The sequence below is a fragment of the Anticarsia gemmatalis genome, chromosome 10 (assembly GCF_050436995.1).
Source record: "Anticarsia gemmatalis isolate Benzon Research Colony breed Stoneville strain chromosome 10, ilAntGemm2 primary, whole genome shotgun sequence".
NCBI classification, from domain to species: Eukaryota; Metazoa; Arthropoda; class Insecta; order Lepidoptera; family Erebidae; genus Anticarsia; species Anticarsia gemmatalis.
Window position 1 is genome coordinate 7,100,066 of NC_134754.1, and position 26,626 is coordinate 7,126,691.

Consider the following 26,626-nt stretch of genomic DNA (forward strand, 5'->3'; position numbering starts at 1 on the left):
TTAGCTCACTGACTACTCATCCAATACTTTTATTTTAGTGTAGGTAGAAGCACACCGGTCCTACGTAACTATAACACTCACCGTAGAATCATAATAGTATCGCAATTTCATAAACTAGCCGACAAAATCGGAAATCTAAATAGCACAACAACCTCCGCACTGCAGTTAAAACCACCACTGAGTGAATGAATCATCGGCAGTTTTGAATGATGGGGTGTCCTGGTAACGACAACACCGGAACGACCCGACACTGCGACCAACCAAACCAACTTCGAATGTCATTATCGAAAGAGTTCCACTGTGTATGTAGTGACCCCCTTAAAATAGCTGGGTTACTGCGCCGTCGTGGGAAGTCTATCGATCTGATAGAAAACTGTTGCTGGTGGTGTTTTCGATTACCCACTCCGTTGGTTACAGAATAACTAGGTTTGTGTTTGTTTTACCGAGCGGCAGATTAATTACCCAGTGAACTTTATAAAAAGGTCGTTATTCTCTGAACTAGTGACTCACGCTTGGTTTTTAAAATATACACCGAGATACTCAGGTGCGGGAAGTACATTTTTTTGCGGTTGGAAACATTTACTAGCCGGTACTGAGTTATTCACGTATCACTTAATAGAACTTCTCATATAATAAAGAATCTGGGGATCCATACTTACACACCATTGGCTTAACAACTTAACATATTTTTTTGACTTACTACATGATGTTAAATTAAGTTAAAGCTGCACATAAATAAATAACGACTAAAGTAGATAATAAGTTTTAATTTTTATGTCGTTTTTACTGCTTGTTTACTAGCACTTTAAGTCAAATAACCAACATAAAATGGTAATTAAACTTCTATTTTACTGATCATATTATAATACTAACTGTCATAGACTGAATCAGCATGCTAGTTTGTCTGTCTAGCATTTCTTTCTTCACGCCTCTGAACTTAGTCCGAAGTGTACCCGTTCCATTCATTTTCGCTAAATTTCACTAAACGACTGTTACATATTCACACTATTATTCACCACACAACACATCGCATTAACTAACAATCACAAATACAGTTACGCTATGTTCATCATTTTCGCTTTTAATTTCATTTGTCACTCTTAAAGTTTCTCAAACTATGTTCGAAACTCGGAAAGGAAAGATAAATGAATATGATGGGAGCTGCCGGTGCACTGGCGGAGTCCGGCCGGGACTAGGGATTGAACCCGCACTGCCGCCAAATTCTATTTTTGCAAAGCGCCGCCAACGAAGACGAATGCGAGAGTAAAACTAAATAATAAAAAAAATCTCCAAAATATTTCGAGATTTCAGATGTGTCGACCGACATTCTTGTTATTATGATACTTATTGACAAAATTATTTGCTCCAAAAATACTAAGTCAAAAAATAGCCGACTCGGAAAAGAGCGCACATCAATGTGAGGTGAAATTTCACTTGTTCGACTTTATAACCCTTGGAGTGGATAAAAAAAAACCTTTTATTACAACTATCCCTCTGACGTAAGTAAACGTAGATCAATGTATCCATGAATTTACTACACACCATTCATAAACATCTTTGCTAATGGAGAACGGTGATATATTACGACGTTCCTCTTCATAGAAACAAGGATAACTACCCAACAGCAAATTATGAAAAGTTTAATGGAAACCTAAATGTATTTTTACCTATGAAAAAAACATATTGAACACTTGAGCCGACATTAATGATGTAGATACAAGTTATTGATGGGTATAGAATGCAAACCATCGTTTCAAGAACATCATATCGGCCAGGAATTAACTGTTAGGCATTAGACATCATACTATAGAGATAAAAATTTAACGAATTAATATTACAGATGTACCTACTCCAACCTAAGAACTGATTACAGCTAGGATATTTATGTAAAGTCAACGCTTTGAAAACGATTGCCTATGGACAACTATCATGTACGTAATTAATAAAAAGTTTAATTTCCTATTTCCAATCATGGCCACTTATTTTAATATTTACAATAATACCTATCACTATTGGATCTGTTTAAAATTTCAGACGATGTTTATCATAATTTAAGTCATGTTTAGCGCGCAAAACCCAAGGTTCTTAGTTAGCAGGGCAACAGGCACGCGTGCTGAACGCTTTATTTATTTTATTAACCGCGTGCGTTTGGGCTCGCCGGCAGCGGAAACTACTCTCTTACATTATTGCCAATTTATTTACATAACAGAACTTTAACCACTACTTACAAGTAGGTAGCATGTATATCTGTTCTATGCCATTATACGTATCTCAAGGAGATAAGAAGAATGCTCACTCATTGGGCAGAGATATAGTTGAAGACACTGACATCGGTTTTATTATTTAGCATTTTTATAATCAAGAATGCAAAATTGAGTAACATACATACATGAAAGTCATCTTCTCGTGACAATGATTAAAAATGCGTTATCATGTTGAAATATTATCAAACTCTGAGCAGAGCTAGTATAGATGAACTTATGTTTAATTTCATAAATAAGCCACGCAAACCAGTCTATTTCAATTTCAACTTAATACTGTTCCTAAGCTTGTAGGGAGCGCGAACTCAGATTACGTTAATGCATCTTGAGAATATCCAGACAATGCAGATATCAATAGCATAACTGTCTAGATCTAGGTGATCGAAAGTGAGGTGCGCCGTGCGCTAGCAGCATTACGTAGGATTATGAAGTGGGCGAGCTATTTATTCACAATTGATTTCTTTTTAATAATAGATGTTATTGTTACCTATACGTAAGAATAAGTATTTGATTTAAAAGTAGCGAAAAATCCTTTCAATTCAACGAAGAAAACAATTAATTTCCAAAATATCCTATGAAATACTATCATTCTATTATAATAAGTCTTTATTAATAACACTTATATTTTTGTTTATTCCGGAGCTATAAAAATACTAGACAGATGTTTTAGGAAATCCCAAATCTAATTAGAGGGGAATGACATTGGAGTGACGTATACATAACGACAACTGTCGACGACGGTCATTGAGAGCAACCTTGATGAGGAAGTTGACAAAATAAGATATGAAAAGTAAAAAAAATGTGCTGGAAACGTGCCAGTAACACGGCCGAGTATTGCGACCATTGTGCGCTCGACAACTCCCCGCATTCAACGTCACGTCAATACAGAGAAGGAATTACACAACGCCAATTGATTTAATATTATGATGTATTGTGCTTATATCTTCCTATGCATTGTAGCTATCAAGAAACGGAGGAGCCGCCACACACAAGCCGGGAACACAGTGGATATTATATTGACCTTGTACAACCCTGTTATTCAATCTAACAATGAAGCACACATCGCATAATAATGACAATACAATACTAGCTATATACAAGGTATTTTATACTAAAAAATATCTAAAACAATAAACCGTTTCACATAGTGTGCGCTGCAATCATGACATCACCTTGGAATATTGCCCATGATAGCAAATACTTTGGGTTAATGTCACTGCAACGTTCAGACGTTACGACGGAGCCCAAAATTAACCGCGACACACTTTCCCAGGATAGGTATAGCCCAATGTCTAGTTCAATTAGAGCTAACTAGCTGGACCGGGATATAGGTGCTTAACCCACAATACAACAGCTGATGATGTAACGACGACGATTTCCGCTGCGATGAAAAGCTTAATGTTTGCACTTCCCTCTTCTCTTTTGAGATATAGGTCGAATTGTATAAATACATTAGGGATAGTTAATGTACTTACTGTGAATTGAAATAAGTAGGTACACTTGTTTAGGAATAAATCCAGGTGGGTTCGTTTACCTCATTTAACGTAAGGTAGGTATTTAGGTGCTATACCTACATGAAATAAATCGGAAAATTTCCTGGACACATACGAGCCGCAGGTAAGTGTTCTTTATGTATCTAAATTAATGTAATGAACCTACAAGCCATATTTATGCCAAACGTAGTTCCAAATAAAATCTGTTCTAACTACGGGATATAATGAGATTTGAATAAGACAAATTGACGAGAAATTAATCTAAGACCATCTACTCAACATCACAGGCTTTTGTAAACAATTTGATTTCTGTAACCAAGCAACCCTGTAGTACCTATGACTATAAAATAGATTGGTACTCACGTTCCAGCCGACAGCCTCCACATAACGATCTATCTTCTCATGTTCATCGGGTTCTGAGTCCGTATCCAACAAAGTCTCATTACCGCTGTCAGAATCCCGGGGTATACTCGCGTTCTCTGTATGAAGTTCGCACTCTTTTTGTTCTCCATCTTGTTCCTCCGCTTCTTTCAATGGAGCCAAAGGTGTAGATTCCTCTAGAGCAGCTCTTTGCGAAGCTTGTTTTAGAATAGAACCAAACTTTTCGAAGAAGCTGTCATCCACTTCTTGTATTCTGCAAAAGAATAAAAATGTTTATTGTTTTTAACCATTTTAACAGAAATGTAGGGTTGCAACATCTACAATGAGGTAGGCATCGTAACTGAATAACCCCCGGTTTCTGAGGTACATTTAGCGGTAGTTTATTTATTCAATAGCGTTTAAACTCATTTAAAAAAAAAAGTTGTAATAGATAAACTACCGCTAAATGTGCCTCAGAAACCGGGCATACCTAAATTGAAGGATTCTTTCAAATTATTGGTTTACACGCCATACATTTGCCTAGCCTTTTCACCGCCAGAGTAATATTGAAAATCGGTGTTCCCCACGCCAAGCAATAAATTCCTTCGTTTATACCTACAAAATAATAGTCACGGGAAAAGTGTATATCGATAAAACTTCGATTAATTTTACGTGTTCTTATATTATGAGTAAAAATTGCATAAAAGTACCACAAAATTTTATTGAATTTCTCCCATGTGTCAACTTTACACTACTCAGTACTCATTACCCAAAAATAACAATGATATACACGAACAATTTGCATAAAAAAAGTACTTAATTCAAATATTTTATTCAAAAAGTCACAGCACTAATCCCAGTTGTGACGACACCTTTTGACGTTAAGAAACGCCACTGGCGTGGTCAGCGCTGCGATTTCAAATTTTGCCGCCTTATATTAGAGATGTACCAGTGTGGCAAGTCGGAGTGAAGTATAATATATCGTTACGTTTAATCATTCATCTGAATACGTTAAATTATAATCAATACTCAATTTTGCACAATTGTTTCGTACTCGTATCTTACGATTTTAATAAATGTAGAAATAAAATTTTCGTAATATTTTTCTAGTCTATAAAATTTATTTTGATGTAGTAACATGGAAACACAGTTTGAAATATACAAATATACTATGTAGTGATAACATATTTCTAATATTGAATAACGACAAAAGTAGTAACTATACCTAAAAGGTACAATAAACATAGATAGTACGTATTGGCATGATAACTGTGTTTTTTTGTTAGTCCTACAACATTAATAATACCTTTATTGTTTGTTTAATGTATTCAAACAATAACTTACCTCTAAATCGTCACTCCTTAAAGATTCTGCTTCAGAATATGTAACATCATCTTCTACACCTTCTAACACTCTCAACAGCTCTTCTGTCGTCATTTGACTTGAAGACATTTTTGTGGCGCAGATGGTGTACGAAAAATTTATTATACACAAGAATTTATGTACCTATTATTAATAACGTATTGCAACAACACTACGAGTGTCCAGCAGCGCGGGTGACGTCAGAGCGCGCCGTCTGATTCCGTCAGTGGCGTACGAAGCACTGTAAGGGATTCCGCTAATAGAGATGCGCGAGAGTTGCCACAAAATGATCGATTTGCACTTATTTAGTCATGAGTTTATCACTAGATATGGTAGTTTTATTACATATTTAGGTTTGTATTGAATCTAATTTAAAACATATCAGACAAAAAATTTTTTTTTCAGAAAGGAGTGAAGTATTTCAATTTGTTTTCGAAATATTGCATAAAGTGTTTAGATTGTAGTCCTTTTCCTTGCACATCACTAGTTGACGCGTCTTCACGTCTGTGGCGTGGATTTGCGGGCTAAATTTATACATTTTGCATGATGATTTACTTTGTTTTTTTTTCAGGTACAACTGTCTAATTATTATATGTCTTTGTGTAATAATGTAATAAATATGTTTAGGTAATAATAACAGGAGAAAGAAAACACTTGAAACGTATTGTTGTATGTTTATTTTGAACTATAAAAAAGTGATATTTTTGACGTGCTATCACGTCGATGGCGTCGTGAGCGATTTTCAATTTTACGTCTCTTAACGTCCGTGGCGGTGAAAAGGCTAGTGTTGTGTCTTGTAATGCCATTAAGTACGAATCAAATTTTTTCGATTGTGTAGGGTACAGACAACACATTGTATGGGTGATTAACTTTGATAACTGTTACTTGTCTTGAGTATACTATGACTGGCGAAAATAAATGGCAAATAATGTAATCACTAAGCTAGTTCTTTTGAGATAAGCAAATTTCATAACATCTTGCAACGGTCAAGCTGACAAAATGTTCAATAAAATATATTTTGATTTCATGAGCACTTAATTTTACTAAACTTGCTAATACCACTAGTAAAAAATATTAATCGATTTTAATAACTTTCTTTCTATCTCTTGACTAAAATAGAGGCTTGACCTCTTTGACCATAAGTGTGAGACTACTAATGTAAGGTCTCAGATTCTATTTCTGCGTTTAAATATTCAATTTCCAATAAGTGCTGTGAAATATTTCGAATTACTGGAATTAAAATGAAAAAAATTCGTTAAAGTTAACTTTTACATACAACCAACAATATACATTTTTGAAATGCGGATTATGTATCCCTGCTCTTCTCCTTGGGGTATAACAAGCTTGATATTATAAAAAAAAACAAATCTTATTTGTAAATATTTTATTGATTTAACATTTAACAATTCTTACACTGTTGGAAGACATCATCATATTATAATAGTAACTAACAATTATTGTCGCAATATGATTTGGAATGATTGAGAATATTAGAACATTTTACTATTCTACAAAACTACAACAACTGTTTCTAAAAGTATCTACATTGACAAAATAGTAAAAAAACAGGTTAACAAACAGACTCAAAGAATAAAATAAATAACAAAAGAAAACAATAATTGCCAACACTATAATCTTAATCAAACTATGAGCATCCTATGCCAGGAAGTGGAGTAATCGTTTTTTTTTTTTGTAATAAAGGATAATAAAATAAAACATTTCAAAAATAACAATAACATTAACAAAAATCATAAATGCTTAACATGACATAACAGTCTCTAATGGACTATTAAATGCACCTAAAACCTTTAAAATATGGCTTCGACTATGATTATTAGGATATGTATGTTGCATGAGTTTTTGACACCTAGTAATAAATCTCAAGTCACTTTAGGTCATAAAGCTCTTATTTATCCAAGGCAGACATCAAAGTATATTTAATGTCAGTGTATTCTTGAGCACCATGCAAGCTGCCCTCTCTACCAATGCCTGACTCTTTAATTCCACCAAATGCAGCTTCTGCAGTGGATAATATACCATCATTGATAGCAACCATGCCAAATTCAAGTTTTCTTGACATCCTAAACGCTTGTCCAAGGTCCTTAGTGAAGACATATGCAGCAAGACCTCCATTGGTATCATTTGCCAGTTTCACAACTTCCTCTTCACTTTTGATTTTAAAGATCTGTGCCACCGGGCCAAAGATTTCCTCTCTGAATATGTTCATTTCAGGTGTGACATCTGTCAAAATTGTAGACTTGTAAAACTTATTCCCTAGGGTGGTGTCAAATTCTCCACCCATGATCTTGCGAGCTCCTTTCTTCACAGCATCATCCACCAAACCTGATACTTTCTTTGCCTGCTCATTGTTGATCAGGGGACCACAGCTTACCCCTTTCTGGTTGCCACGCCCTAATACACAACCTTTGGAGATATGCTCCTTGAAAAGAGCTATAAATTTATCATACACATCTTCATGGATAAAGAATCTATTTGCTCCAACGCATGCCTGGCCATTATTTCTAAATTTAGCCAGCATTGCTTGCTCAACTGCATTTTGAATATCAGCACTAGGGAAAACAATGAATGGAGCATTTCCTCCTAATTCAAGAGAAACCCTCTTAATTCCCTTAGCTGCTTGTTGATATAAAATCTTGCCAACAACAGTTGAACCCGTGAAGGAAATGCATTTTACATGATTATCTTCACACAGAACTGAGCCCACTGCGGGGGCATTCTTCCTACTACATGTGACAACATTGATAACTCCTTTAGGAACTCCTGCCTTTTCAGCCAATTCAACAGCAGCCAGTGCTGTTAGAGGTGTATCTTCAGAGGGTTTAATAACACAAGTGCAGCCGGCAGCCATGAGTGCTCCAACTTTCCTTGTTATCATTGCAAAAGGAAAATTCCAAGGAGTTATAATAGACACGACACCGAGTGGCTGTCTTGTAAGAATGATCTGCTTGTTTGGCCAGGGACTTGGTATAACTTCTCCATTCAGATGACGAGCACATTCAGAGAACCAGCTCAAGAATGAGCTTCCATAAGTTACTTCACCAGCAGCTTCAGACAAGGGTTTTCCAGATTCAGCAGTTATGATTTCAGCAAGGCTGTCTTTATTTTGTTCACAAAGATCATACCACCTCCTGAGAATAATTGAACGCTCTTTGGCTGTCACATCCTGCCAAGTCTTGAAAGTGTCAGCAGCAACTTGGATAGCGTTCTTGGCATCACTTGCGTCCATATCCGGCACATTCGTAATAACAGAATCATCAGCCGGGTTTAACACCGGAAAGACCGCATTACTACGTGCCGACACCCATTCGTTATTAACGAATGCTTTATCCTTTAACAGATGCATTTGTCTACTGTGGTTGAGGTATATTCTAAAGTTCCTGGATACACCAATACGTAGCAATTCCATGAGTTCTCTTGACTTCGCAAAGTCAATAGAAGTAGGTACCTCTTCAGATAAGAATTATCTGAATGTCTTGACACTTAATCGGTGACGCCGGAAACGCACCTTAACAATTTAATATTTGTATGTATTTTAAATGTATACCACAAGTATCATTAAGCAAGCCGAACCATATGGACTGATCTTTATTTCTCGTCTTGATCTATATCAAAAAATAATTTTGACATATTACTGACAGTGACATTACCAAATGGGTGTTTACGTTCCATAGTACTTAAAAAAATCTCTGAAAATATTTTCATTACATTAGGCAATACTAAAAAAACAGCATAAAAATGAAGTAAGAGCAAATAATTTCCATATTATATTTGTATATTGTTTTATTTGTAAATTATATAAATATCACGTGCATTAATTACAATAAGATACCATATTTATATAAGTTAGATGCGTAGAACTGATAACATCGGGACGCCGACCGGCTAACGCAGCGCTGCGCGCCGGCATGTAGTACAAGTGTTAATTTATTACGATGTCACCAGATGGCGCTATGTAAAGAAGAGCTTGAACGTTTACTAAAATTAATATTTTCAGATTGATTTTTTTTTTTGTTTACACTGCAGACTAGAAAATTTATGTCTTATTTTAAAAAGTGATTACGCTGAAAATTGCCCATAATCCTTTAACGTAGGTGAACTGTATGTAGGTATAGTTTGATGATTAATTTTATTTGAGTCATGATTACGCACCATTAATTCATGTAAGATATGAAATTATGCATTCTGCACTGAACCAATCTAGTTTGAATCTTCGTGCTAAGTGAACAATTTTTAAAAGTATTGAAGATGTAGGTATTTTCGACACGTCTTTATAATTATGTGTTTATTTTTTACGTAATCTGTAATACCGCTATCAATATTTGATACCTATATTTAGCAAACCAGTGTAACCGGCTTTACATTTTTTTGGGATTTTTATAGCATACCTACCTACTTATAAGACACTTATAGGTAGGTAGGTAGCAAGGATTTCCAAAATAACTCTTACTTGCTTTCATGCACTCGCTCCTCAATTGATTTCTGTTGCTGCAATTTTTCGTAGAAACCTTTCCACATTGATTCTTCATCCATCGTGGCAAATAAATATCGTTCAATGCAACAAGTTTACACAACACAACGATACCACCAATCAGAGCACTACTGAGACCAAAATAAGAATTCTGTAGATACCCACAGTCATCAATATTCACAAGTGAATCACAAAGCTAATCGAGTCATATGGTCTGAAAGAAAATGACGTAAAGACGAGGCTTGAGATGCCGGAAATAACGTTATTCGCTGGTTCTGTATCCTCAGTCGCGGTTCGAGAGCAAACCATTAGAGTTCACTGACACTGTTTTACACGCACTGGATTTCGCATCGTCTAAGAAGATTTCTGTGTCACAAACAGTGAAGGCTGTGTAAACGTGTCCTATAACGATTTGTTTTGGTTTACGGTTGGTACAGTCGGCACAGACTGACGTAACTCAGACGTTTCAAGGTGGCTATGAACGAGCGGTCGTGGTGCGCACTCCGTACCGCGGCAATGTGCAAACTAAATGTTCTGCAGCACTACACGTGCTTTTGTAATGTCACAATAATCTTATTGTAAACAGTACTACAATCGTTTTATTTAAAGTTCCTGTTGTTTTAACTAGAACCTCAGAGAAAATAGCTGGGTGACTCACGTTACTATCACCCATCTATCTTTATTACTATCTAATTAAGGTTACATCATCACGATCGTAATTATAGCAGTTTACTATCTACTAGTTTTTAAGATTTCCTAATATCTGCTCCATCCACGGGAAAATAGGGTTTTCCATGTCGCATTCTGCATTGTTCACATTGTTTTTGTACCGTTGATAATTAACAAAGACCTAGTGCCTAACAGTACACTGGTCTAGCCGTCTAACTACCGGCACCGATATAGCTACTTCTTATATTGTAACTAATGGCCTTTCGCTAACCTTTGTTATAATGTTTATCGTAACATAATAAATCCGAATAAATACAATTAGATACAAGTTTCATCTGTGGCACAGAGGAGCTATCAGGAGCTATGATATCATTTGGCGCGTCAACATAAACCGTTATTTATTTTTAAGTTCTTATGTCATAATTTTCCGGACAGTCCAGTAATTAATCAGTATTTAAACCATTTAAACCACATTTAACCTTATTCACAAACATCACAATATAGGTACCTACCTATATCTAAAGTGTATCTTACGAATTGCACGATTGCAACAAAGTGTACGACTTTCACAAAAGAACAGCTATGCTAAATATTGCGTGTTCGACGTTGTTAGCAGAATTTTAATTCTATTGTCAAGTAATTAACACTCAAATATGCGCAGACCATAGTGTACTATCGAACCAACTGATTCATGACCCATTTTGCCGATAATTCGCTTGACACCGTCAAAACAGTAAGAATTTCGTCTCTATCGTCAAAGTTGCACTTAGGACATTTTAAACATGCATACGACTGTGTTATGATGTATCTACGACTACATACAACTTTGACCTTTGTTATTACAGTGCGTAGATACGTTTTTGATAAATCACTCTTAATTTGAATGCAGAATGTAAATAGTCTAAACTCTTTTCACTACGAAAAAACCTATTTGTGTCAAATATCAAATAGCACGTCATTTAGAAATCTGTGAAACGATTAGGGTAACCATTATAGTCATTGCCCATCATACAGTGATTGCCAATGTTAAGGAATAATACGTTTATTTTAATTTCTAAAGTAACCAGTTCAAATTAATTGCGATATATGTCACTTTTGGAATATTGGTAACCTTTTTAATTTATAGAACTCATGTCCGACGTTTGTGCGACAGGTGTGTAGTTCTAAAAGAAAAAGTACGTTTGTTGCAATTTTTGTTTAGGATAACACATTTGATATTCGCTAGTATTTCTTGTTTTTAAGTGTTTTATATTGAATTAGTATAAAGTTATTGTCATAAACGACTGATGTCCTTTTAGAAAGAATATTTAAGTTGCGTTTATAATATAGTAGAGTTTAAGTCAATGTTTTACCAAATAAAGATACTATTGACCAAAATTGTGTATCAATTCCTTAACCGGGTAATAACTATGCTGGTTACCCTATATTATTTAATTTTTATAGTAACATTATTTCCTATAATGGCCGAATAAACCATGCCCTGAGTGGGTATCGAACCCACTTCTGACGCGTCGCAGTCGTAACATCAACCCACTACGCCACGGAGTCTGTTGAAAACGGTAGCAAAGCATTATTGTATTGGCGCACAAAGATTTGTCGCAATAATGACAGATAACAAATTTATTACCATGGAAACGAAGGTTCAAGCCAATTTCGACCTACGCGTATATAGACGCGTTTTAGAAAATGTGCACATGGTGGGTCATGATTCAGTTTGTTCGATAGTACATTCAAGGTAAAGTCGCAAATCTTGGACTGTATAAAGTTTATCTTTGTCTCTATGCACTTTTCTCAACAATAATAATCATTATACAAACAGAAACGTCAGAAACTACATAACAAAGCCAACACGAATTCTGCAAATCTGTTGATGTAAGTAATATTCCAAGATCCAGTTACTTTGTGTGGGCAGTGGCAGCCTTCTATATTAAGCTAACTATACCTACATAAAGATGGATCTATGGACGAATTTGCAATCTATACTAATTTTATAAAGATGAAGAGTTTGTTTGTTTGTTTGAATGCGCTAATCTCAAGAACTACTGGTCCGATTTTAAAAATTATTTCAGTGTTGGATAGCCCATTTATCGAGGAAGGCTATGGCTATATAACATCACGCTACGACCAATAAGAGCACCAGTAAACATTTTAATTACAAAAGATTTTAACAAACTCGCAGACTTTATCTAATTAATTCAAATTTATTCATGCGTAGGTCGATATTTTCTGAATACAAAGAAACAGTCGCTCTAGTTACGTGATAGTGATATCTAAGTTACTTGTGAATGACGCAAAGTTCACTAAATTATATGCGTTCAAGGTCGCGGCCAATGGCGGCCAACATGGAGGCTCTGTTTAAGGCTTTACGGTCCACGAACTTTACACAAGTACATAAGTATTCACGAACAATGGAATATCTAAGTAGGTGTATGTGTTTTTTAAGCTGTATACAATGAGGTTTCTTAACGTGTTTTTTTTAAGCTTCGTATCAGTCTCAAAAAGTAATAATAATATTATTTTATTCGCCTACAATCGCTTGACATGTTTACTGTGCTTGTTACAGTCATAACTTAGTTATTCCATGTTAGACAATCGTAGTTAGAAATCATATGTCTAAAGGAATGGGGGAAGTATCGTTATACTAGCACTATCGGATAAGATCCAAATTACCAGAAATTAGCATACTAACTGAAGAACGAGAAAAATCTAGTGATTAGTTTGGTTAAATTAAAAATTGTATGCAGATTTTATTTTTGATTGACTTAATTGGATATTACACCAACAAGTCCAAAGTTTTATATCTTAACTGCTCAACCACCATTATCTAATTCTGTCAATTCTGCTTTATATTCTAACCGATACCCATTCGAAAGAGAAGCTGAGCATTAACAATTTTATGTTACAACATAGTTTCTTCACAGTATCTATGTTTAATATTCATATCGAACCATGGCCCTTCCTGAAGGGAAAATTTTAGAATAAGTTACTGCAGGAAAGGTGATTAAAATTGAGAAATAACTTAATGTAACCTCTATCGTCGCTTGGCTCTTCGCGTGACTCATGCTAAATAGCCGTGCGTACATGAACTATGAACGAACTCTCCCTATAATTCCACTAATGCATAGAATGACGATCTATATGACGTCATTCTATGTATTCTAGTATTCTTTCTGACTTACAGAAAACGAACAACTTTTAGCAGCATTTGATCCTATCGAAAGTCGGGCTTAAACTCTTTCAAAAAATAAAATAATAATTAAATATCATTGGACAACTCACACACGGTAATTTGATTCCAAACTAAGCACATTTTGTCCTATGGTAACCAAATAACTGATTAACATACTTACATATTTTGAAATACCTACATACTTGTATAGATACATTAACAACCAGGCACAGAACAGATAGTCGTGCTCGTCCCACAAATATTTGTCCCGGGCGGGATTCGAACCCACCACACGTGACGCTCTACGGTTATTGCGGCAAGGTGACCACTTTAACCACTGCGCCAAACGTGAAGTTAATGAAAAAAACTTACTTTTTATTCAAAAAATACTTGTTTTATTTGTATAAAAAGTCGCGTCATTTTGTTTAATATGGTCAGCTATAAGTAATTCATAGCGAATTAGCAATTATCGATCATTAATGCAAATTATTTTCATCAATTTCTAAGGTCTTAATTTAGTTGTATTTTCTTTTAGTATCTATGTATTTTACGTAATTGGATAATACGCCTGCCTTGAATCTTGTCAGAATTGAATAGAATTACGCCAATGAATTGTGTACAGATCTTAAAGACGAATAATTGCTTTGCTGAAAGAGGGCCAGAGGTTTATTAGAACGTTTGCAAAAACTTCATAGACTTTTATTAACGGTCTAGAACCAGATCATAGACATACATCTACAGATGAAAAAAACTTCAAGATGTCCATTATGTGCTTTACAAAGGTCAATAGATTAAATGATATCATAACGGCTAGTTCTACATGATTGGATATGGTCAACTATGCCTACTTAGTTTTATATTGTACCTGGTTATTTCATAATAGGTATTTGTTTGTCTGTAGGAGGTTTATGGAGCCTAATACGATAAATACTTAATTAGAATGAATCTGTGAATAACTGATTTGCTATTATTATATTTATTGTTTTCTTTTAGATAATAAGTATAGGTTATCTTTTTTTTTGCTAGTGTTGGATACATAATGTGAAATAATTTATGTGACGAAACCTAAATACCAAGCCCATATTTCGTGGAAGGGCGGCAGGTGACTAGGTGTGTCACCTAAAGCTTCGCCCTAGTGTAAACTTTGTGAGAGTTCAACGACAAATACTGGAGTCATTATATACAAAAAAATATTTACCTAAGTGTAAATGAACAAAGTTCGAAATATTTTATCAGATTGTTAGTAAAATATTACAATTTAAAATCTTGTTTTTAATCTATCCGTCATGGTAACTTACCAAAGACAATGAGAATGCAATAACATAAAACAAAAAAAAATAAGTTTAACCTACACCTACTGCCATCTATCGGGCATCATGTGATATTCTTAGCAAGCTTAGCGTACCTACTTCGTACTAAGAGAACATCGTAAGTAAACAAACGAGAGTAGATCTTATGATGTGTATAAAGTTTCAGGCTCCAACTGCGATTATTTAATTCCCAGCGATTATTACCTCCTACGCAACAGTAAAGACCTCTTTAGTGGACAAACAATTTGTTTGTAGAACAAAGCCGTCTTGAGAAATACTTGTTTGCACTTTATTACTCACGAAATATGTCATCGTATGTATCATGTTTAGAATATGAATATTATCAGAGTAGTTAACAGCACGTATATTATGGATAGGCAAAATTATGGTGTTGTACACAATCGATCTGGCTGGCAAATAGCAGGCAACGAGCCAAAAAACCATAAAGTTCAGGAGTTGGGCTATAACTTGTAAAGAGGTCAGGGACAAGGTTAGGATTTATTCTATAAACAAAACCTCCTTTGTAAAATGAATAAAGAAGTACGAAAGTTATTTCATTATAAAATATGCGTATAATATTTTTAAATAGCTGGTTTATTTAAAAACTGCACTGAAAGTTATTACCTATCTACAGCTAGTATTTGCGAATTTTATATTGTTGTTATAACTATACCTAGCTTTGACAATAATTATCTAAGACAAAAAATAGAAACGCAGCACATTTTTTCTGTAACGAGCTACCTGCTACAGTGACATGCATTTTTATATTGAACGAACTCTACTTGACTATTATACTTATCTTTGAGGTAGGTATGCATCTCCCTAATATTATGAGTTTCTTTTTATAATATATACTGTTTAATAATAATGTTAACACTACACTAATCTCGTCACTCAGGCCTGGGTATCATAAATGCAAGGGGGTAAGAAAGACCTCGAGTGACTTAGCTAGCCTAGCTATTAACCCCCTATGCTATTAAATTGACCCTTGCTATAAACAAGGTAAACTACACCAAATCGTGTTACTAATAGGTAAAATTATTAATAGTTCAATAATTATATTATATGCAGTAAACGGACGAAAATAGATAAACCCTAATAAATAGATTGAGATTGAAAATAGATTAAATTATTAAATTATTAAAATAAATCCCACTATTGTTGGATAAACCGACATTTCTTTTATATTCATCCTACTCCTGCATCATAACAGAACAACAATATAAGTAACTGTAAATAAAATCATATGTATGCGCTGAAAATTACATGCTCTACTGATTTTAATGTTCCGAGACGAGATAAAACTTTTTCAAGAAATATCAGTGCTTCATTTTATAACACTGCATCTAATTTCGTGGATAGGTAAGTAATTGCTATTATTTTTCATATAAATGTGGTGTGTCTAAAAATGTAATTAATCAGCTTCCCAAAGGTATAGGTACCTACTACAACCTTTTATATCCATCTAGCATAATAATATCTACTTAGGAATCATTCTACTTCGGAATTTCGAAAAAAAAAAACTTTTAAGAAAATGAGCGTTATTGACTACTAAGGAATTATACTTTAGAAAAAATAAATAGAAAATAAATTTCGAAAAAAAAAAACTTTTAAGAAAATTAGCGTTACTACGTAAATTGTTTTCAAATGTTTGTTAAAGGTGCATTCAAAATATTGCCGGTCAGTACCTACGCCTAATAAATGAATAGGCATTTCCTGTTCACACCTGCTGATAATACACCTAAAATAATTAAGTAAGTATACGGTAGCAAACACTTAATTATATAACACGGTCCATCCAATTAAATTACTTATTCCTCAGTATAAATAAAAGAAAATAATCTTACTTTCTCCTGCTGATAACTTTGTTTTGTTGTAATTTTTTGTACACAAAAGTCCAAGGATCGTCGAATGTATTTGCAGGCATTTTCACTGCGCCCGGTATTTTCACCAGTTTAATATCACCAGCACTAGACGTCCTAATATTTTAGTCCAATTATCACAGCACTAAATTGTTAATGAGACATACTCGTGAAACAATATTTTCAGGTACCAACCGTCGCGTGGTGTCAGCGACTAACCGACTGAATAACACTGTGAGCTTCGTCTGACAAAGGTTTACGTACTCTAGTTTTTTAGGGTTCCAAGGCTATAGTATAAAAACCATTTTTTGTTGGTTCAATTGTTAAATAGCTGGGTACTTGAAATTCATTTCACACGTTTCCCCGCAACACGTTTTTAAATAAAAAACCCATGCTCGAAATATTTTAGAAGTAATTATAGCAATTAAACTTCGGATAATAATGAATATTTTTAGCCAAATTGATGGTAATGAGTTTCATTAACATTTGGTAAATACGTCTTTTTATGCGTTATTAAATGGGTACGGAACCATATTTTATACATATCAGGGATTGTTATATTTGATATGATTTCCCTAATCCAGTTGTTGCTCAACGGATAATTAATTATTGGTTATGATTGCCTGGAAACAATGGGGTTATTACAGTATAACCATAGGCAGACAGGTACACCGTAAATATGACGCTGTAGCTAGGTATATATTTAGCACCTGCGCGGTGGAAAACACGTGATTAACTTTACAGTTAGAGAACCCTCATTACGGGGAAATACTATCTCGTAGATATGAAGATTCATCACTTCAAACTGTGTTACAAGAATAAGTCTATGTACATAATTCATAAATATTAAGTAGTTTATTAATTAAAATGTCTGGAAATGTGTTTAAAGAGAATTCTTAATTATGTCTTATGATAGACTAAACACTGACTCAATGCAGCCGAATAAAAAAAATCTTTGACCAGGAGTTGAGAACTTCACGCACGCGCGTTTTTGTTCTCTCTTAACTTCGCCATGATGTCTCTCATGGTTTGCACCACGAATAATCTCTTGGCAGAAAGCCAAGCATTCCCTTCTTCGGTATATTGCAGGACCCTCTAACTTCTTTCTTAAGAAAATAAAAAGTCTTATTCACCGCACTACTTTAACGAAAGATAAACACCAAGTTAAAAATTGCCTCAATCAAGATCTTAGAGACGTAATGACTGTTTTCAAAGGCCATTTATGAATCTTTTTACTTATTATACAAATGTTGGTATATGTAAAGATAAGTGGTTTCAGTTTGTCTCTTCTCGAACAAAAGGACAATGAGTTCTAATAATGTTGGTTATTACGGCCAACTGGCTTGACAACTTAGAACTACGTATGAGTGTGCACTTACTGGCTTTACTTAACTCTTGTTTGAAACATGTTCCTTGTTTACACGTATAGCGATACTTAGGTCTTTCCACTCTTGTACAAAGAACAGTCCAAACAGTACACAAAGTACAGCAAAAGCTCAGTTTAATCCTAAAGACACGAGTAATAGAGACGATGACCCTTGTTTACAGCGCTAAGTAGAGTTCATAAAAGCTTGTAATACAAAATTACCTAAAAAATAACAGGGATGACGTCAAATGAGTCGAGGATTATTATTTTCCCCATGTAATTAATTCAGTAACCGCTACGTCTGTAATGAAGCGGATAATTTATTTTGATGAAAGCTGAATGTTAATACTTACCTTTTTGATTGCGTCAATGAAATCCCAGGTGACTAAGTTATTTGTACAGTAGAGCAGTGCTACACAACAGCCTACTAATAACAACTTAATGTGATTAATCAGATTTTAGCGGACCGTGAAAAACTATTCCAAGTATTTAAGGCCAGTAAGTGCTTACTTAAGTATAGAACAATGTAAGAAGTCATTATATTTCACCATTTAGCAAAGGGAACTTTACGTATTGATCACACTTGTATACTGATCAAATTGCAGTTGCAGTCAGTTCGAAGAAACAAAAATTTTGAAAATGAAATCTTGGGAAATTTCAATTTCTATTCTTGATGAATATATTTAATGCAAAAAAGTCCAATATTTGTCAACAAGGAAAATTACCCCGAGCAAAAAATTTTGGGAAAGATGCCAATGAGAAGAAAATTTGAGATTTGGAAATCCCGATTCATTTGCATGCCAAGTAATAAAAATTGCAGCAAAAATAATCTGAAGTTTTGAAAAGGTTATCAATATATTTTGAGGAAATAGAGGTTCGAAGCCTTCTAACTGAAACACCTGACAGGTCAATAAATTGGTTCGTCAATCGCCTGGAACATACCATTGTTCTTATATGTTGAAGCGGAACAAAAAATAACTGTCTTAAAAATACATAATAGCAAATACTCTTGTGTTAAATAAGTAAGTTTTAAAGGAAATATCTTGTAAAGTATGTCAATTGCTTAACAATGAGCTAGTTCATCATTTTGTTCAGTTGTATACATGTGCACTCGAAGTGGGCAGATAATTTGCATTTGGGAGAATTGCTGCCATTGTAGCTCGGGACAATTCTAAGAATGATTGAAGGAACGTTTAGGCTTAAACATGTAGTGATCTAGTGTTTGTCCTTGTTATGACTCACCACTTCTTAAAATTATAGATTTATAATAATATTGGCAAGGGACTTCGCGTTCAGGTAAATATGTCCACTATTTTAAGAACATTTTCAATACAATATTCATTATTATTTCCAACACAATTTATATTAATTATTATTGTGTTATTTGTTTTCGAAGAACATCCATTGATGCATTTATAATTGTGTAGTCGCGGTTGGTTTAAATTGTTTTCTCGAAGTTATTATATTTGTGATGAATTGTTTATTTTAATTGTAAAATAATACACCGACTTAATTGTTAAAATCGCGGATGCAAAGTTGGAAGTCAACGTTCTTTTTAAAAATAATGACAAAATTCTGTTCGTCTCGATTACTAACACAATTTCAAGATACATACAATGATTTATAATGCAGCTAATATTCAAAATTACATTCGCTTTATACAAATAAGGAACAATAATTAAACCTATCAATCAACTGTTAAATTTGTTATGCAATCGGATGCAAAATTTCTAGATAAACACTGACGGTTATCGCTCAAGGAAACTTTAATCGAACCAGGCTGTCACTTTATAACGAGCAGAGGCTAAAGATGGATGCAGGATGCACTCCGTTGTGGGATTAAGAAGAAAAACATGGAAATATATGGAGAATCACGCCGTGAACCCTGTTATCACGGCATACGGTTAACATTAAACGTCCTAGAATAACTAGTTATGTTCCCGCAATTTCTGAGTAATTGACTATCTCGTTTTCACAGGAAGTGGACCGTTCAAATGGCGTAATCATCTGGATCTTCGCTAAATGATAAAGTGTTTACTTCACGACTCGTTAGGACAAAGAACAAGGTCTTATGACCGGAATAGTGCAGTCTCTCATGAAACAAATAAGATGTTTATCAGTTAAATTATGTGTAATGTGTATGTACTGTGTTAACGCGTTCGTGTATCACAAAGATTGCACACAATTAGACATCTGTTATTAGATAACAATATTTTGGTTTTCGATGCGTCAACGTAAACAAGGATCATATTTCAACTCTGTTTCGGATAAATTGTTGTGATAATTACTCACAGGTAATTCATTACAATTAAGTATATTAATGCAAATGTGTTACTGTTTTGCAAAAATATCCTCACATTGTGTTAGATAATGGTGTAGGTATTATGGTATTGATTTCAATGATTTCAATTCAGCAACATAAATATAGTTTGTAACGGGATAATGTAAATATTGCAACGTATACCTAGATATTATTAACATCAACCTAAGGAAACAGTAAAAAGCATAACTTGTACACGCATGATGTTTTTCGTCTCAAAATTTTCTAAATTAGGGTGCTATTTTCTACCATTATCGAGTATTGAGTTGTTTATGTTGCTATCGGCAATTCTTATCATAGAAAATTGACCAGCACTTTTCCGTATTTCAAAGAGACTTATTATTACAGGTAATTGTGTAAAATATTCGTCACGTGTGCAACAAATTAATACCTACCTACATAATATAATAAAACAAAAAAGATGCGTGGCTGTACTTTTAAGATAAATATTTAATATAAATTAATAATTCAGGGGTGTTAAGAAACAGTAATAGAGCAAGAATTAACATATTCACACAAACAGATACGTGATATCATTAAAAAGTGCACGCAAACGAAGTTGCAGACATCAGCATGTTTCATAAAAGCAAAGAGCTGTTTAATTTTTTAAAATAAAGTTTAAGTTTTTTAAATAAATAAAAGGTTGACCAAAATAATAAGTAACAAGTAAATTTTAATATCATATCTTAGTCTTCCTTTTCAGAAAACGCGCAATGTATGTCTTTATGTATAAAACGCTATTCGAACGCACCTCCACGTTACACAACCCGGCGGTAATTTGCTATGGTAGACATAGTACCTGCTATTTATTGTGTGGATGACCAAAACCAAGGCCGGAATATTAGTCATCAACCATGGCATACATTTAATCATGAGGGTTTTTGTAAAAATGCTCGTATTGTTTTTGATTTGAATAGACATGCGGATAAAAAAACATTTTCTATTATTTGCACCGCACCCTGTAGAGCAATGAAAATCAAGAGGTTTTTTTTAATAAATATTATATTACAATAATACTTTGATTGTGTACAATCGTTTATTAATCAAATTACTGGTTTTGTCTTAAATAAATATTAAGGAATGACATAGACATAAATATCGCTATTACGTTTAAATATACTTAGAATCACACCATTCGATTGCTCTACATTTCTTACCTATGTACCTACATTAGGTTTCATTATAAGCCACCTACGTATTAATTAATTATATATTACACATGAATAATTAAAAAATAGGCAGGTACCTCCCTGACACGCATTGTTTACAAAACAGTATACTTGTTGCACAGAGATTGTATGTTCTTTAATACTCGCAGCGCCATCTATTGAGGGTCGTTACAACATTGTAGCACATTGATCTTGTCGACTCTGACGAACTACGAATATGTGTATTATATTGCTAAATCTCTTTTCTAGGCGCTTCTAATAATATCTTTACCAGAAATGTATCCAAAATAGTGCTTTTTAATTTAGAACGTTTATTTATTTCTGAGATGCAATACTGTATCCGTGTATTTTAACTACTTACATATTTATGATTTGAGGAATCATCATCATAATTATCTTAAAATTCGTGGGCTCATATGTGCAAAGAATACATAATATCTTGGATTAGATATATCCTGACATATAGCTGTACTACTGAGCATACATAAAAGACAGCAGTTAAGAATTTAAATTAGTTATAGTGTATTAGGTATAGTGCATTAAAATTAGCAATCAATTCCTAATAAAAGTACTTATTATAGGTAAACTATAATGAACAGAACTTGCACAAGTCAAGTATATAATATACATTGAACCGTCATTATACTATACACGATGTACTCATATTCTCGTATGTAGAACAAGAAATAGCTTAGAGAGGATGCATTTTGCAACGAACGTAAAGTAAGTAACAATCTATTTCCCTTAGCAATTACATACATGTTTGGTGGTCATGTAAAACGTAGTTCAACGAGATATTATTTTTGTATACTCACTAACACTTACAGAGCTCATAAGAGATAATTTTTTGACAATTGCGTAATTGGAGTTAGAATTATTATTTATCTATAGTTCAGTCACCGAATCATTAACTAACGAACTTTACTACAAGGATTTACAAAATTGCAATAATACGCGGCTTTTAATCACTACATACGGCTTCAAATAGCTCATTAGCTTCTTTCCTACTTAATATTATAAATGCGAAAGTTTGTGAGAATGTATCTATGTATGTATGGATGTTTGTTACGCTCTCACGCAAATACTACGGAGCCAATTACGATGAAATCTGGTATATAGTTAGCTGAAGACCCAGAATAACACATAGGCTACTTTTTATCCCGGAGTTCCGGAGGGATCGGGATTTACACGGGAAGAGTTTCCACGCGGACGAAGTCGCGGGCGGCCTCTAGTACTTCATATAACTGATATTCTGATAATACTAGCTACTGAATTCCACAACAATTAGTTTATTTATATGTCACGTTGTATTATTAAACATCACGCACATGTTTTCGCGGACGACCGACCTGCTAATCTAGAATCACACTCTTGACATTATCGGATCAAGAGGAAACAATTATAACTTATCATTTCGCATGAATTTTAACTAGTTTGTAAGTAATGTTCATTTTATTATATTGCTTGGGTCAAAATCTGGTGCTAAACGTGTGTATTAATCTGTTTGATATAAGGTTATAAATCTCTTTTGGTTGCTTTAATACAGATAACAGCTAAATAAGAAAACAATTTTTCAAATATCTTACATTAGTAAGGTATTAATTGGGTAAACTACGACGTTAAATTTTAATGGCTAACTTACCTCCGCTTGTTCTCCGAAGAGTTTGGTTTCTTCGCACGCCACAGAAGTAAACAATCGAATGCTCCTTTTTTGAAAGGAGGCTTAAGCAACTTCAACCGCTTTCTAAAATCCATAGTCTTTGTATTCACTGAACTAACACTAGCAGTGTCCGCACTAAGGATGTTTGGTTCAGAACTACCCTTTCGAAGTTCACTTTCACTAACAGCTTTCTTAGATACCTTCTCAAACACTAGATCTGACACAGAACTCCCAGGTGGACACGTTCTTCTTTTGGAGAGGGGTGTTGATGTAGAAAACGATTTGTCTACTTCAATGTCTATGCCACTGTCGGAAAACTGTGAAGTATCTATTGTACCTTCACAAATGCTGTGAAGTATAGGCCTTCTTCTCGGAACCACTGGCTTTGAATTCAAAATACTGTTCTGTTCGAAGTTTTTGCTCTTCACGTTATGATGGACGTCGACAAAGGCGGTGACGTCCTCGCAGCTTTTAGTGTTATATTTAGACAATGTAAAGTAGGTCTTAGCTTCGGGTTTTGGCTCCGGGTGGATCTCCATGGTGCCAACACTAGTGAGGTTGTCCTCGCTTTTAGAGAGCACTTTCACATTAGACTGGAGTTTTTTTGGTCTCGGAGGACGTTGCGGTATGTATTGGGGAGTGTCGCGCGCTACCGAGTAGAGTTCGTCCGCTCTCCTAGTGGGCTTCGAGTACTTTGCGATAATTCTGTTTATTTCAGCGTGGTTCTTACGTCTATGTGTGTGTCGTTTGAAGTTGAGTGGCTGTTGATAAGAGTCTGCCACAGTTGCTCCGGCGACCCTCGCTGACCTTTCGCGCCATTCGGCCACTTTGTCCTCTATCAGCCTCTGCAACTCGAGTGCGCGCATCATTGGCCCTATCTCTGGCATTTTAAAGATATCTTTAACTTCCTCGTATTGGTTTGAATGTAATTATCAATTCTCCAATTTATAGTATTTGGTAGAGTCTTTGGCGTTCTTCATATAGGTGAGTATTCCTGGAATTAAAAAGTAACCATTTTAAATAATCAACATACAAAAAATTAAGTTATAAAATGCCTAGGGTATACTGAAGCCGGTTACAAGAGCTCATCGTCCGTTTAATTACTGTCCTAGTTAAGGGCAGTACCTACCACAAATGTGTAGTAGCCCTTTTAATTCTAAGATTAACGCGATTAACAGGTCAATGCCGTTCCAATCTCCAAGTGTAGATGTTTATGTTATACCATTTATTGACTGTTTATATCGTTAAGTGCTCTAACTGAGACAATAAATACTAAAAGATTAGTGTTAAGCAATCTTGATAAAGACATCACTACAAATAAATAACAGTAAATTGAACAAATGTGTACAGTAAATACTAAATTGTAAAAGGAAGTTCCAATTGCGATTTCTAGCATCATCGACGAGTAACGTCCTTCCGATACCGTGTAGGTAACGTCCACATCCTACCACCGGTAGGAGGTAGTAAATTATTACTCGAACAAGTACCAAAACCGTCGAAACATTATCGTCTTACTAAATCTTGATAAGAAAAACGTATATTTAGCAATCGATTCAACGTACATTTCCTACATAATGATATTTATTATCTAAAAAAGACAGCCAGTTCTTTTCAATGATCTCGGTTACTTAGTATTCTTCCAGTTACTCCGTAATTAGTTAGAACTTCGGGAAACTCACTTTCACTTGATTGTGTCAACTCACGAGACGAAACAAAGGACCGAAACCGTCTGCTTTTATTAGACTTTCATTCTAAAATATTCTTCCGTAGACTGACCGGGTTATTACTCTCCTACATTTTTCTTACACGCACGACTAGATATTTTTGTAACGCCAAAACAAAATATACACTTGCCAAAAAATTTAAACTTTCACCTACATTGTGGTCGCATTTCCTTGGATTTTTTTTGCAAATAGTTTTAAGAACTCTCTAGGTTATAAGACAAGAAAATTCCCAATTTAGCAAAAAATCGATGACTAACATAGGCATAAATAACATTTAAAAATAGTACTCACATACGCAGATGAATACCGCTGTTACACCGTCACAGTTATTTGTTACCATTGAACAGATTCAATCATTTATTGAACTTTATCTGATCGGAGTTTTATTAAAATATATTGTGATGACAATATATAAGTACGTCGTGTTTGACGAAAACGAAACGAATTTACCAAACAATGCTTGAAGGCATACTGATAACAGATAACGGAATATCGCACGGGAGCATCGAGATAAATGTTCGGGTATTCGCATACTTTAAACAAACATTTGATGTTGTACAACTAAGTACTTTGAATTTAGTTTCTAGAGCACATTAGAGCTCATCTGTAATCTCCTAACACAATGTATTGTGTAAAACCAAACAGAACAAAGTTATCCGTCATTACGTAATTTTATTCTTAGCGTTTGACTGAATATGTAGGTCTTACCTACGCGTTTCGAAATTCTAATCAGTATTTTCGGATAACACCATAGATGTAAGTATACAAATTTGTTGTAACAGGAAAGTGAAGACTTACTGCAGAAGGCCAATTTATTTTGTTTCGTTTTTAGTTATATTTATAATTTAAATTACACAAAGAGAAGGGCGGGGAAAGCTTAAGTGAAAACAAAGAAAAGGGTCTAATAAAAGATGAAATAATCAACTTACGCGTTTCATATTTTTGCTTGAGTATTAAGAACTTGTGATAAACAACACTATGTCACAGAAAGAGTATATTTTTTCCACTGATCTTTAACATCAATCACATGTAGAGTTGCGTAGAGTTAGTGAATAAGTTTACACAAGTCCCGGCTGTGTTATGGTGCGTCAACACACACGTGTGCCGTTGCCACGTGCAGATTCCACAGTGAGCCACTGAGCGTTCCAGGCGAATGCTCCTGCACTTGACTCAGCCACCAATATCCACGGACCGGCCCATCCTGCCACTGTTACTACAATGGAGTAAATAGAGCATCCACCATACATCGTACCAGTGCTCCACAATAATTGTCAACCATTACATCACATTCATTACTGCATGTTTTCTTAATGATATGATTGATACTTATTTCCTCCATAATTACTAAGAACGTACATCAACACAGTCGAGAAAACATATCTACATAATTGTCTCGGATCTAGAACCATATT

At 34.5% G+C, this 26,626-nt stretch overlaps 2 protein-coding genes across 7 annotated transcripts in view; both read right to left on the reverse strand.

The window, feature by feature from the left end:
* Window positions 1–26,397, reverse strand: part of stac (C2 and C2B_Munc13-like domain-containing protein staccato) — a 42,796-nt gene extending 16,399 nt beyond the window's left edge. The window contains exons 1-3 of one of the 6 annotated variants that reach the window (XM_076119376.1): window positions 26,144–26,397; window positions 23,473–24,484; window positions 4,118–4,388 (exon numbers count right to left, since the gene is read on the reverse strand). In XM_076119376.1, the coding sequence (XP_075975491.1) occupies window positions 4,118–4,388; window positions 23,473–24,377 (1,176 nt within the window). In that variant the 5' untranslated portion in view covers window positions 24,378–24,484; window positions 26,144–26,397. Of the gene's footprint in view, window positions 1–81; window positions 186–873; window positions 1,194–4,117; window positions 4,389–9,944; window positions 10,489–16,960; window positions 17,179–23,472; window positions 24,485–26,143 lie in introns of those variants that run through there. The other 5 variants (XM_076119377.1, XM_076119379.1, XM_076119378.1 and 2 more) reach the window with 5 other exon arrangements.
* Window positions 6,846–9,148, reverse strand: Ssadh (succinic semialdehyde dehydrogenase). The gene has a single exon (XM_076119382.1). It carries the CDS (start codon window positions 8,901–8,903, stop codon window positions 7,383–7,385), a length of 1,521 nt encoding a protein of 506 aa, XP_075975497.1. The 5' UTR covers window positions 8,904–9,148; the 3' UTR covers window positions 6,846–7,382.
* Window positions 26,398–26,626: the final 229 nt, after the last annotated feature.